Source organism: Hemitrygon akajei, chromosome 6 (genome assembly GCF_048418815.1).
Source record: "Hemitrygon akajei chromosome 6, sHemAka1.3, whole genome shotgun sequence".
Lineage (NCBI taxonomy): Eukaryota > Metazoa > Chordata > Chondrichthyes > Myliobatiformes > Dasyatidae > Hemitrygon > Hemitrygon akajei.
In genome coordinates this window covers 101452583-101467876 of record NC_133129.1, presented here as the reverse complement: position 1 = coordinate 101467876, position 15294 = coordinate 101452583, and the positions used below count along the sequence as shown (strand labels likewise).

The 15294-nt window shown below is 40.6% G+C and overlaps 1 protein-coding gene across 1 annotated transcript in view; it reads left to right on the top strand.

Annotated features, from left to right (window-relative positions):
* The window catches only part of LOC140729826 (polyunsaturated fatty acid 5-lipoxygenase-like), a 47740-nt gene that overhangs the window by 10402 nt on the left and 22044 nt on the right, over positions 1-15294 (top strand). Inside the window, exons 3-6 of the mRNA XM_073050038.1 lie at positions 10126-10207; positions 11378-11500; positions 12660-12709; positions 12929-13101. Of these exons, the coding sequence (XP_072906139.1) occupies positions 10126-10207; positions 11378-11500; positions 12660-12709; positions 12929-13101 (428 nt within the window). The remainder of the gene's footprint in view (positions 1-10125; positions 10208-11377; positions 11501-12659; positions 12710-12928; positions 13102-15294) is intronic.

Here is a 15294-nt window from a genome sequence, read left to right as displayed (position 1 = left end):
AGACTTAACGGTTTACTTTGGTAAGCTCTTTCATGATCTATTTCCGACTATTTTATCACAGCCGCCTGCTATTGAAAGAGCACAATTTGGTTTGTTTTCATCACTTTTAAATTAAAGATCAAATAATGCGACAGGCAAGAAAACAGAGTTTTCAGATTCAGTCAGTCTGAGCTCCGTTTTTATGAAGATTATCTGAAAGAAGTAATGAAACAAAGAGCAAGATTTGCTTTGGTAATGAAATAAGCATATGATAAGAAACAATTCCCCTCTGAGTTACCCGACAAGAATGAAAGTTTTTCCTCCTAATTCTTCCCCATGTACTTTCTTTGACCCAAAAGTCGCGCGGGATTTTGTCCAGGCTATACCTGTCATCGCCACTGACGTTACTACCAAAAGAACTATCTGAAAAGCTGTTTGATTATCTGTATCTTACTTGCATTTCGAAAAGAAGATAGATGAAGGCTATTTGGATATTTCATTGACAGATTAATAAAAGAAGAAAAGAAAACCTGCTCATTATTACATCCTGTTGGATTTTTTTTGGAAAGAAGATTTACAGTTCAAGTTTGACTGTTTAAATGGTTAATTACATATTTGACTGAGAAGAGGATAAAAGTATTTGTTCCTTTTATCTAATATTTGCTTTGTTTTTTTTTGTTGTTTCTTAAATTACTAACTGGTAGTTTTTTTCCCTACCAATAGGGTTTCTTTTATATATATCTCTGGGAGGGTTTAGTTACTATGATATTACTAATTAATATTTTACATGATGGAATGTAAACACTCTCCTTTGTTGAGACGTTACTGTCTTTCTTACAAGGTCATTTTTTTTTGTGTGTACTGGCTGGGGGAGGGAGAGACGAGTCTGACAGAGCGGCCCATGACTTCGCACCTATCTTAGTTTGCTTGCCTTTTTTTCGGACTTTTGGGAGGGTGGGTGGGTTTAGAGTTAGGAGTTTTTTCCCCATTGGTTGGTTTCGGAACATGCGTGTTTTCTATATGGCTGTATTCTTCATCACCGCCATCTTTGATAATCCCGTAATGGTATGTGTTCTGCGCATGTATAAAGTAAATTGGAATAAAATTATAGTATGGCAGTTAAACAGATTAATGTAATAAGTTGGAATGTACTTGGTTGGAATCATCCTATTAAATGAAAATAGACTTTTAAAATTATTAATCGATTCCAACCTGATATAATTTTTGCTCAGGAGACGCATATCAGGGCGGGAGATCAAAATAGATTTTTTCGCTGGTGGAAGGGAATACAACTCCATGCTACCTCTCAGAGCAAAACTAAGGGCGTGTCTATCTTTATTAAATCTAATATATTTACTCAAGAGGATATTGCATCAGATTCTAATGGTAGATTTTTAATTGTTAAAGGAGTAATTTGTAATAGAAAGGTTGTTTTGGTTAATTTGTATGATCCTAATTTAGATGATCCTTCATTAAAAAAAAAATTAGCTTTACAGCCAGATGTAAATGAGTATATGTTGATAATGGTTTAACTGTTCTTTAACTCCTATGATTGATAAGAGCCCAACTAATCAACGACTTCCAAATCATTCTGCGTCAGTTATTAACTCCTTATTGACCGATTTTGGGTTGATCGAATTATGGAGGCATTTACACCCTGATAACAGAGAATATTCTTATTTTCAAATGTTTATAAAAATATTCGAGGATTGATTATATTATAGTTGATCGCCGTCTTTTGCCTAATGTTAAAAACTGTGTAAATGACGCTATTGCTATATCTGATCATGCACCTTTGAGTTTGTTCTTTGAATTTGACAATGTCATTTTTGGCCGTCCACTATGGTGCATGTCTCAGACTTTATTGCAAAACTCTGACTTTATCAGTTTTATCGAAAGCCAGATAATTTTTTTTTCTTTTTAATGATATAGGAGGTATGTCCAAATTAATTATATGGGATACATTCCAAGCATTTTTACGTGGTCAGATTATTTCTTATTCAACTAAACTTAAAAAACAGACTAAAGCAGAATTAGATAAAATTTGAAAACAAATTAAAGATTTAGATAATATCAATGCAACTTCCCCTAAAACTGACTTATTTAAAAAAAGGGTGGAACTTCAATCACAATACAACCTACAACTCATCCAATTGAAGGTTATCTACTTAAGTTAAAGAGCCAATTTTATATGTTTGGAGATAAAAATAATAAACTACTTGCATCTCAATTAAAATCAGCTGGAGCCAAGAAGCAAATTTTGAAAATTCGTAGAAAAGATGGTACCCTGGCTCGGGATTATGAAGAAATTAATAAGATTTTTCAAGATTTTTATACTGAACTTTATAAATCTCAATGTCCAGTAGACTCTTCTGAAATGAACGCTCTTTTTTTTTTTTTTACAAAAGATTGCTTTTCTTAAAATTTCTGCTGAAGATAAAAAAAACTCTTGATGCCCTAATTACTGAATCCAAAATTCATAAAGCTATTTTCTCAATGCAATCTGGTAAGGTCCCGGGACTTGATGGTTATCCTGTAGAATTTTATAAAAATTTGGAAAATTGCTTTCTCCATATATGTTGGAGATGTTTAAAGATTCTTTTGTGAAAAGTGATTTACCCTCTACTTTTTATGAGGCTTCTATTTCTTTAATTCTCAAAAAGGATAAAGATCCTACTGATTGTGCCTCATACAGACCTATTTCATTATTGAATGTTGATGCTAAGATTCTCTCAAAGATAATGGCCAATTGGTTGGAGAGTTATTTGGGTAAAATAATTTTTTAAAGATCAAACAGGCTTTATAAAAGGTCGTTACTCTTTCTCAAATGTTCGGAGATCATTTAACATTATATATTCACCTTCTTCTAAAACTCTACAATGCGTTATATCTTTGGATGCTGAAAAAGCATTTGATCGAGTCGAATGGAGATATTTATTTAATGTTTTAGAAAAAATTTGGTTTTGGTATCGATTTTAATAATTGGATTAAAATGATATATAAAGCTCCTATTGCTGCTGTTGTCACTAATAACTGTAGGTCTCCTTTTCTTCAGCTATCATGGGGTACAAGACAAGGTTGTCCATTAAGTCCTTTGTTATTTAACTTAATATTAGAACCCCTTGCTATTGCTCTTCGTGAAGCCGAAAATATTCATGGGATTCTTGTGAATGAGACCATGCACAAGATCTCTCTTTACGCTGATGATTTATTGGTATATATATCTAAGCCCGAAGAATCTATTCCTGCTTTGCTAAATTTATTTGAGAAATTCAGAGCCTTTCAGGATATAAAATAAATTTTAGTAAAAGTGAATTACTTCCTTTAAATGAATCTGTCTCTATATACGATAATATTCCTTTTAAAGTTACGGACACTTAGATATTTAGGTGTCATAATTACTAAAAAATATAAGGATCTTTATAAAGCCAATTTTTCTCCTTTAGTGGACTCTATGAAGTATTCCTTTAGTAGATGGAGCCCACTTACATTTTCACTTGTTGGTCGTATTCATGTAGTTAAAATGATGATTTTACCAAATTTTTTACATTTATTTCAGAATATTCCTGTTTTTTGACTAAGAAGTTTTTTGATCAGATTGATTCTATTATCCTATCTTTTATTTGGGATAATATAAGACCAAGAATTGGTAAATGTCATTTGCAAAAGTTGAAAAAGGACGGAGACCTCACTTTGCCTAATCTAAGATTGTATTATTGGGCTGTTAATTTGTGATATATGTCCTTTTGGTTATATTGAGGTGATAGGAATGATCGGCCAATCTGGGTAGACCTGGAACTGAGAGCTGTGGAATAGTTTTATTTAACTTCATTAGTAGGAGCTGCTCTACCTATACAATTAGCTAAAGTTGTTAATTTAAACCTATATCCTATGGTTAAGCACTCTTTACAAATTTGGATCCAGTTCCATAATTTTTTTAATCTTAAAAAATTTAAACTTTGTAGTTTAATTTATTGTAATTACTTTTTTAAACCTTCTTGGAGTGATCCAATTTTTTACTTTGGAAAAATAAAGGTATTAATTCTTCTTTGGATTTATTTTAAGAAGGCAGATTGATGTCTTTTGAACAATTAGTTGATAAGTATTCTCTCTCATATTCACACTTTTTACAATATCTTCAAGTTAGACATTTTTTACAAAAATATTTAAGTAATTTTCCCTACAGATTGGAGGCTGACTTGCTAGATACTATTATGAATATGAACCCCTCGTTGAAAGGTTCTATTGGAAGAATTTATAATTTATTATTACAATGGGATAAGCGTCCTTTACTTAAGATTAAACAGGATTGGGAGAAGGAACTCAATTTGACTTTTATATGGGAGGATTGGACACGGATTCTGAAGCTGGTTAACTCTTCTTCAATCTGTGCTAGTCATTCACTGATTCAATTCAAAATTGTAGATCGTTACCATTTGACAAAGGTGAGACTTTATAAAATATTTCCCAATGTTGACAAGTATTGTGATAGATGTAAAACTGAGATAGCCACACTGACACTTATGTTCTGGCCATGTTCTATATTAAAACAGTTTTGGAAGTCAGTATTTTTGACAATTTCTAAAGCACTCAGAATCAATTTACAACCTAATAAATTGACTGTGCTTTTTGGAATAATTCCTCAAAATATCAATGGTTTTTCTGTGTCTGACCAACATGTTATTGCGTTTGGTACATTGATAGCTAGGAGGGCCATTTTGTTGAAATGGAAGGATATATCAGCTCCTACTTTGTCACAATGGTTCTCTCAAGTGATGCTGTGTCTCAGTTTGGAGAAAATTAGAAGTCCAACCTTTGAACCTTTATTTGATTTTGAGAAGAGATGGGGCTCATTTGCTCGTTATTATCATTTCAGTTAACTGATAGATTTCCTCCACGATCTAAATGTAAATTTTTTGATACATCTTTTTTTTCTTGATGGCAGTTTGATATTTATTTTTAGAAGCTTTTTGTATGACGCATGGCTCTGGGGTTGTACCTCCAATGGGTTTCTTATTTTTCTGTCACTTTTCTTGCTTAGTAGGGTTTTTTTAATTCACAAAATTTTCAATCCTGAAGATAATTTCCTCTTTTATGAGGCATTGTAAGTGTTGTTACTTCGATGTACTTGTGATATTTTTGAATAATAATAATAATAATAATAATAATAATAAAAAGATTTGAAAAAGATTTGCACTCACATCTGCAGACCATCACCACATTCCAAGCTGACACCATCTTGTCTTCCAGTCTGTGTTACACATCTTAGCATATGCCAAAGAGGAATTGGAATTTAACCCATTCCTTACAATGGTGTAATTTCCACTTGGTTATTGTGCATCACAGATTTCACAATCTGCTTTATTCAAATTACTTGAACAGAACACTTACAAATAACCAAAAGGTGCAGAAAAACCAACCACGTCATTCAGTAACATGTACCGTCCTCCCAGCCAGACTGCAGTTTGGTTTTACTGTTGAAGGGCCGAGGAAAGAAGCTGCAGAAAGTTGTGAACTCAGTCAGTTCCATCAGAGGCACTAGTCTCTGTATCATCCAGAATATTCAGTGATTCAAAAAGGCATGATTAAGGACCCCATCACCCATGACATGCCCTCTTCTCATTGCTACCATTAGGAAGGAGGTACATGAGCCTGAAGGCACACACTCAGTGATTCAAAAACAGCTTCTTCCCCTCTGCCATCAGACATAAGACTTCTGAATTAACATGAAGTCATGAACACTACCTCACTACTTTTTTGCACTACTTATTTATCACACACACTCACATGCATATGCCTACACACACTTACACATGCACATACATACATATGCACAGACATGCGCGCACGCACACACACACAAGTATATACTCGCTGCACTTCACAGTTTTTATTATTATGTATTCCAATGTTCCGCTACCGCAAAAACAAAAACACAAGAAGGGCTGAGAGTGAACTGCTGACTTTTTCGGGATGAAGGAAGATTTTTACTACTCGGGTAAAGAGAGGCGAGACTGTGCAGGCGTGTGACGTCAGCCAGTGGAGCGCAAAAGGTTTAAACAGAAAGCAGCCATGTCCAGCAGGCAGCGTCAAGCAGGCTTTGGCTCAACAGGCTTAGGAGGTGACAAGGCGAGGTAGGAAGTATGTGTGTGAGGCCAGTTTTCTGTGCTCCGTGTCAGATGTGGGGCGTGCTGGAGTCTCCCAGCTTCCCGGACGGCCATATCTGTACCAGGTGTGTCGAGCTGCAGCTCCTTAAGGGAAAGTGTTAAGGAACTGTTAAGGAAGTGTTAAGCTCGATTACCTTCGTCTGGTCAGGGAGAGCGAGGAGGTGACAGAGTGGAGTTACAGGAAGGTGGGGTCACACTGGGGACACGGGAGGCAGACAGGTAGGTCACAGTCAGGAGGGGGAAGGGGAAGAGTCAGGTACTAGATCCTGGAAAGTGTAATAATAACAGAGTTGTCGTGATGGGAGATTTTAATTTCCCAAATATCGATTGGCATCTCCCTAGAGCGAGGGGTTTAGATGGGGTGGAGTTTGTTAGGTGTGTTCAGGAAGGTTTCTTGACACAGTATGTAGATAAGTCTACAAGAGGAGAGGCTGGACTTGATTTGGTAATGGGTAATGAACCTGGTCAGGTGTCAGATCTCTCAGTGAGAGAGCATTTAGGAGATAGTGATCATAATTCTGTCTCTTTTACAATAGCATTGGGGAGAGATAGGAACAGACAAGTTAGAAAAATGTTTAATTGGAGTCAGGGGAATTATGAGGCTATCAGGCAGGAAACTGAAGCTTAAATTGGAAACAGATGTTCTTAGGGAAATTTATGGAAGAAATGTGGCAAATATTCAGGGGATATTTCTGTTGAGTTCTGCATAGGTACGTTCCAATCAGACAGGGAAGTTATGGTAGGGTACAGGAAACATGGTGTACAAAGGCTGTAATAAATCTAGTCAAGAAGAAAAGAAAAGCTTACAAAAGGTTCAGAGAGCTAGGTAATGTTAGAGATCTAGACGATTATAAGGCTACTAGGAAGGAGCTTAAGACGGAAATTAGGAGAGCCAGAAGGGACCATGAGAAGGCCTTGGCAGGCAGAATTAAGGAAAACCCTAAGGTATTCTACAAGTATGTGAAGAGCAAGAGGATAAGATGTGAAAGAATGGGACCTATCAAGTGTGACAGTGGGAATGTGTGTATGGAACTGGAGGAAATAGCAGGGGTACTTAATGAATACTTTACTTCAGTATTCACTATGGAAAAGGATCTTGGTGATTGTAGTGATGACTTACAGCAGACTGAAAAGCTTGAGCATGTAGGTATTAAGAAAGAGGATGTGCTGGAGCTTTTGGAAAGCATCAAGTTGAATAAGTCGCCGGGACTGGATGAAATGTACTCTAGACTACTGTGGGAGGCGAGGATCTTTGCATCATCAATGAGGATGGGAGAGGTTCTGGAGGATTGGAGGGTTGTGGATGTTGTTCCTTTATTCAAGAAAGGGAGTAGGGATAGCCCAGGAAATTATAGACCAGTGAGTCTTAACACAGAGTTTGGTAAGTTTATGGAGAAGATCCTGAGAGGCAGGATTTATGAAAACTTGGAGAAGTATTATATGATTAGGAATAGTCAGCATGGCTTTGTAAAGGGCAGGTCGTGCTTTACGAGCCTGATTGATTTTTTTTTAAAGACGTGACTAAACACATTGATGAAGGAGGAGCAGTAGATGTAGTGTATATGGATTTCAGCAAGGCATTTGATAAGGTACCCTATGCAAGGTTTACTGAGAAAGTAAGGAGGCATGGGATTCAAGAGGACATTGCTTTGTGGATTCAGAACTGACTTGCCCACAGAAGGCAAAGAGTGGATGTAGACAGGTCATGGAGGCTGGTGACCAGTGGAGAATCTCAGGGAACAACACACACAAAATGCTGGTGGAACACAGCAGGCCAGGCAGCATCTATAGGGAGAAGCGCTGTCGAAGTTTTGGGCCGAGACCCTTCGTCAGAGAATCTCAGGGATCTGTTCTGGGACCCTTACTCTTCGTGATTTTTATAAATGACCTGGATAAGGAAGTGGAGGGATGGATCAGTAAGTTTGCTGATGACTCAAAGGTTGGAGGTGTTGTGGATAGTATGTAGGGCTGTCAGGGGTTATAGCGGGATATTCATAGGATGCAAAACTGGGCTGAGAAGTGGCAGATGGCGTTCAACCCATATAAGTGTGAAGTGGTTCAGTTATTATGTCAAATATGATGGCAGAATATAGTAATAATTGTAAGACTCTTGGCAGTATGGAGGATCAGAGGGATCTTGGGGTCCGAGTCCATAGGATGCTCTAAGCAGCTGCGCAGGTTGACTCTGTGGTTAAGAAGGTGTATGATGTATTGGCCTTCATCAATCATGGAATTGAACTTTGTAGCCTGGAGGTAATGTTGCAGATTTTTTGGACCCTAGTCAGACCCCACTTGGAGTACTGTGCTCAGTTCTGGTTGCCTCACTACTGGAAGAATGTGGAAGCCATAGAAAAGGTGCAGAGGAGATTTACAAGGATGTTGCCTGGATTGGGGAGCATGCCTTATGAGAATAGGTTGAGTGAACTCGGCCTTTTCTCCTTGGAGCGAAGGAGGATGAGAGGTGACCTGATAGAGGTGTACAAGATGATGAGAAGTATTGATTCAATGGATAGTCAGAGGCTTTTTTCCCAGGGCTGAACTGGTTGCCACAAGAGGACACAGGTTTAAGGTGCTGGGGAGTAGGTAAAGAGGAGATGTCAGAGGTAAGATTTTTACTCAGAGAGTGGTGAGTGCATGGAATGGGCTGCCAGCAACAGTCCTGGAGGCAGGTACGATAGGTTCTTTTAAGAGGCTTTTATATATGTACATGGAGCTTCGCTCCTGAATTTCTGAATGAGGCTACCATGGGGAACTTTGTCAAACATCTTACTAACATCCACGCACACGACATCCATTGTTCCACCTTTGTTAATGTGCTCTGTCACATCCTCAATCAATTCAATCAGGCTAGTGAGATATGACTTATCCATCACAACGCCTTGCTGGCTATCCCTAACCCCGCCCATTAGATCCCTAATCGGTCCAAATGCTCGTAAATCCTGTCTCTAAAAATCTTCTCCAATAATTTGCCCACCATTTATTAAGACTTACTGGTGTATAATTCAAAGGATTATCCCTACTCCTTTTCTTGAAGAAAGGAATAATATTTGCCACTCAAACTTTACACTGGGTTTCACACAACCCAAAAACCTTACAGTTTAGTGTGACTGAGTGATTCGACCAGTTTACCTTCATAAACTTTCCTTCAGTGTTGTTTGCAGGGATCTACAGAGGCACCAGGAACCAGCATTGGCATGATACCCCGTGACCCAGCTGTAGAGATTCTGTTCCACTGGCCCCTCTCCGGACGGTGACTGGGTGAACTGGCCACCAAGCTGTTGGCTGCTTTAAGAACATTGGTCACTGGTTTCATTTCCCTGTGGGGGCAGACCAGGGGAGAGAGGTGGGGTGTTGGGTGGAACTAGAAGGGTAGTTCCTGTTCCTGCTACCTTACATCTCCAGTGAAGGGCTTTGGTTTTCTTGAGGCATTGAAAGTGTGTGTTTGTATGTGGGCAGCTGGTAGGATGCTCTTGGTCTCTGCCAACATCATGCTGAGCTCTACACTCTGGCACTTGTGCATGGCCTGGCCCTCATCCATGCCCAACCAGGAGCTACAGCCTTTGGTGAGCTTCCCACTCATGGGCTGGTAGTGAGCCACAGCCCTCAGTGAGCTCTACACGAATGCCGTGGCTGTGACCCACGTCTCTCATTGAGCTTCAGACACATGACCTGGAGGTGACCCAAAGCTGGCGATGAGCTCCATGCCTGTGGCAAGGTGGTGACCCACAGCCCAAGGCTTGGCAGTGTCAGAAGGTTGAAATAAATTGGCAGAATCTGAAAATGCTCAATACATTGGGCAGCATTCTTGGGGAGAGAACCTTTCAGGCACCAGGTTGGTTGGGATGACCCACGAAGTTCTAACTGCAGGTCCAGCAACCAACTTTGAGACGGTAGACCAGAGAATGGGAAATTTCTGGAAAGACTTGATGTGATGCTCCGTTATTAGTGTTCCCTGATCTTTGACTCTGTTCTTGGCCAGCCTGGAAACAACATGATTACAATTCGGCCATCCTGAAGGAATATCGGAAAAAGGAAATGCAGAAGAGACAAGACATGTACCAGTGAGTATAAAGCCATCAGTCTCTCGGGAAACAGGTCAAAATCCAGTGGTGTAGAGGAACTGTTATAACAAGGGTCATAGAATACAAGCAGGGTCTCTGTACAACCTCCTTCAAGTGATCACCCTTCCACGATGCCCTCTTTCTGGGCACAGGGTGCACCCGCCTCTGATAAGGAGGGAAAGACTGGCCTTGATGACCAGTGGTCAACGTGTGAACTCTCTGCTGTTACACGGACAGTTCAAGCTTCTGAATAAACGATCATCCCTTTAGAATAGAAATAAGTAGAATTTTTTTCAGCCAGAGAGTGGTGAATCTATCAAATTCATTGCCACAGACGGCTGTGCAAGCCGTGTCATTGGGTACATTTAAAGTGGAGTTTGATAGATTATTGATTAGTTGTGGCATCAAAGTTTACATGGATAAGGCAAAAATTGGGTTGAAAGAGATAATAAATGAGCCATGACAGAATGGCTGAGCAGACTCGATGGGACGTATGTCCTAATTCTGCTCCCTATATATTATCGTCTTATGGTATTATGGAAAGAATCACAGTAGGTCACCGTGGACCATACTGAACCACACTGATCACAATGGACCACACTGGATCATACAGGTCCAGTGGATCCTACTGCATCACAGTGGATCATACAGAAACAACAATGTACAGTATCATACTGAACCAGACTGGATGACACTGGACCACAATGGGTCATAATGAACCACATTGGATCATACTGAACCTCCGTGGATCAGACAGAATCACGGTGGATTACACTGAACCAACTGCATCACACTGGACTACAGTGGGTCAGACTAGACCACATTGGACCATACTGAACCTCCGTGGATCATAATGGACCACTGTGAAACACACAGCTGAACAATCTCTCCAATGCCAATTTCCTCAGTTTCTTTCCTCGTAGTCTATACATTCCCATGAACTCCTCACAGCTTCTACATCCCACCAACGTAGAGACAGGGTGGGTGTTGCGGGGGACTTACAGTGGCCAGTCTCAGATCAACGACCCATTGTCAGATGTACACTGTGACTAGGCTGTATTGTACCTGAACTGGTGGTGCAGACTGTGACTGTAAACATCAAATTGAACATTGTTCGTATTTCCAATTACTTCCACGAAGAGTTTGAGGAATTTTTATCTTGTGTTTTAGTTGGAGAACTTTTGCAAAAGGAATTCCAAAAAGCATTAACTGTGAAAAGAGCAGTGACTTACCGAGAGACGCAGTGATGCCATTTGGCAGGAAGGTCCGCACCTTCTATAACATAGATGCTGCGTAAGTATTGGAACAGAATGGGCCAATGTTCAAACCCACTAAGTCTTTGTTTGGGTTGTGTGGTAAATGGGTGCCTGCAGTTTGCTCAGAGTTAGAGTCATACAGTACAGAAGCAGGCCCTTTGCCCCAACTTATCCGTGCCAACCAAGACGTCTACCACAGTTCGTGCTATTTCTCAGATTTTGGCCCATATCCCTCCAAACTTTTTCTATCCATGTACCTATCCAACTGCCTCATAAACATTGTAATTGTCCCTAATTCAACCGCCTCCTCTGGCCACATACGGGCCACCCTCTGTTTGTTAAAATTGATCTTCAGATCTTTTCCCTCTTGCCATATACCTGTGCCTTCTAGTGTTAGACTCCCTAACCTGGGGAGGGACTGTGACCATCCAGCATATCTGCACCCCAACCTCCTACACTCTCCTGTGTCAGATTGTGCCTGACGATCACACTGGTAAGTGAGTTACTTGACCTTTCTGAGTCCCTGAACAGGAACAGGGAACATTTATCTCCCCGTCCTCACCCGAATGATGTTGATTTTTGATGGTTCAACTTCCCAGTTATCCCACTTTCCTCTTCATTCACTACACTCTGGTTATAGCACAGCCCTATGTCAACCAGGATATCAGTATCTGCTCCCTGTTCTTCTCTTAATGTCACCCCTCAGCCTCCTTCACTCCAGGGGAAGGTTGCAACCTTATCACTCAGGCCCTCTAATCCAGACCACACCAATGTGGATACCTTCTGTACCCCTCCAGCTCAATCCCATCCTTCCCGTAGTGTAAGGACCGGAAACTGCCCGCAGGACTCCGGTGCAGCCTGACTAACGTTCAGTACAGCTCAAATGGAACCTCCCAACTTTAATGCTCAGTGCCTCAGACAACACTGGCAAGCACGTCGTACACCCTCCACACTATCCTGTCTTCCTGTGTTCCCATTTTTACCAAACCAGATCCTTGTATCCCGTGTTCAGCAGCAATCTACGGGATCCGGCCATTCACTGAGTATACCCAACCCCGACTTAACTCATGTCTCCACGTTGGAGTAATGATAAAGCAGGGCACAGACTTTGTCCCTTCCTGTGGAATGATGTGAGGTGCCTAATGAGTGTTAGTCCAACAGTCTAGATTCACTGTGATGTGTTTTTGTTGATGTAGCATTGTGGAGCTCGGACTGCAGCCACTGAAGATGTGCCATGAGGTGTGGAGTACGCTGAGTGAATTACAAACCCTCTGAGATCAACAGAGATCCAGTGTCAGGTGAGTTCACCAGTTGCTTCATTGTCACTGTCGGAATCAGAGAGGTTCCTGTGATAAACAGAGATGTTTAGCTGGCAATCTACTTCCAATAGGAAGGGTCTGGTGCAAGAAGATTATGACCCAGCTGTGACAGATGTGATCAACAGTGTGTCTCCTCTGTTCCCTAGAATATGTGAAGAAACATTGGAAAGAAGACAGATTCTTTGGCTATCAGTACCTGAATGGATCAAACCCTGTTCTCATCGAACAATGCAGCGAGACCCCAGCAAAGTTCCCTGTTACGGATGAAATGGTCGCCCCCACCCTGGCGAAAGGCACCACTCTCCAGCAGGAGGTCCAGGTCAGACTCTGGGTTGCATGGTGTGGGAAGTGGGAATGATACAGAGACGTGAGATATGGTAGTGTTGGGGCATTACAGAAGGAGGAGTGATGTAGAGTCCCAGACCATCTCACACCGTCTCACACCTTGCCGCACTGTCCCACAGTGAAACACACATGATCCTCCACTACCTGCACCATCCCATACCCAAGTGCACCATGGGAGACTTTAATTTCCCAAATATTGTGTGGGAAAATCCAGTGACGAATGGATTACTGGAAAGTGAATTAATTGTGTTGTTGAATGATTGTTTTTTGACCCAGTGTGCTAATACAGCAACAAGACAGAAGGTCTGTCTAGATTTCATATTCTGTAACAATCAAGATAGAAGTTTGAGTAAGGAAGTCGTTCAGCCTTTAGGAGCAAGTGACCATAACATTCTAAGTAAAAAACTTTGTAGTTGGATAGCTCAGGGGCATGAATGGTTACTTAGAGAGCCAGACTTTAGATGTTTCAGAAAGGACAGGGAGGGAGGCAAAAGAGGTGGGGTATGGCACTGCTGATCAGAGATAGTGTCTTGGCTGCAGAAAAGGAGGAAGACATGGAGGGATTGTCTACAGAGTCTCTGTGGGTGCAAGTTTGGAACAGGAAGGGTCAATAACACTACTGGGGGTTTTTTACAGACCATCAGTAGTAAGAGGGACACAAGGAGCAGATAGGGAGACAGATTCTGGGAAGGTGTAATATTAGCAGGGATGTTGTGGTGGGAGATTTTAATTTCCCAAATATGATTGGCATCTCCCTACAGCAAGGGGTTTAGATGGAGTGGAGTTAGTTAGGTGTATTCAGGAAGTTTTCCTGACACAATATGTCGATAAGTCTACAGGAGGAGAGGCTGTACTTTACTTATTTTACTTTATTACTTTATTGTCACCAAACAATTGATACTAGAGCTTACAATCATCACAGTGATATTTGATTCTGCGCTTCGCATCAATAGTGAACAAATAAAAATTTAAATTATAAATCATAAATAAAACCGAGAGGCAGGTCCGAGATTTTATGAACGTACAGCCCTGATCAGGGTCAGGATCCATTCAGCAGTCTTCTCACAGTTGGAAAGAAGCTGTTCCCAAATCTGGTACTTGATCAGGTATTGGGAAATGAACCTGGTCAGGTGTCAGATCTCTCAATGGGAGAGCACTTTGGAGATAGTGATCACAATTCTATCTCCTTTCCCACAGCACTGGAGTGGGATAGGAACAGATAAGTTAAGAAAGTGTTTAATTGGAGTAAGGGGAAATATAAGGTTATCAGGCAGGATCTTGGAAGCATAAATTGGGAACAGATATTCTCAGGGAAACGTATGGCAGAGATGTGGCAAATGTTGAGGGGATACTTGCATGGAGTTCTGCATAGGTACATTCCAATGCAATATGGAAAGGATGGTAGGGTACAGGAACCGTGGTGTAAAAAGGTTGTTGAATATCTAGTCAAGAAGAAAAGAAAAGGTTATTAAGGGTCCAAAAAACTAGGCAATGATAGAGATTTTGAGGCTGAAAGGCTAGCAGGAAGGAGCTTAAGAATGAAATTAGGAGTTTCAGAAGGGGCCATGAGAAGGCATTGGCAGACAGTATTCAGGAGAACTCCAAGGAATTCTACAAGTATGAGAAGAGCAAGAGGATAAGACGTGAGGGAATAGGACTAATCAAGTGTGACGGTGGAAAAACGTGTATGGAACTGGAGGAGATAGCAGGGGTACCTAATGAATGCTTTACTTAAGTACTCACTACAGAAAAGGATCTTGGCAAATGTAAGGATGACTTACAGCAGACCGAAAAGCTTGAGCATATAGATATTAAGAAATAGGATGTTCTGGAGATTTTGGAAAACATCAAGTTGGATAAGTCACTGGGACTGGACGAGATGTACCCCAGGCTAATGTGGAAGGCAAGGGAGGTGATTGCTGAGTCTCTGGCGATGATCTTTGCATCATCAATGGGGACGGGAGAGGTTGTGGAGGATTGGAGGGTTGTGGATGTTGTTCCATTATTCAAGAAAGGGAGTAGAGATAGAGGAAATTATAGACTAGTGAGTCTTTCTTCAGTTGATGTAAGTTGATGGAAAAGATCCTGAGAGGCAGGATTTGTGAACATTTAGAGAGGCATGATATGATTAGGAATAGTCAGCATGGCTTTGTCAAAGGCAGGTCAT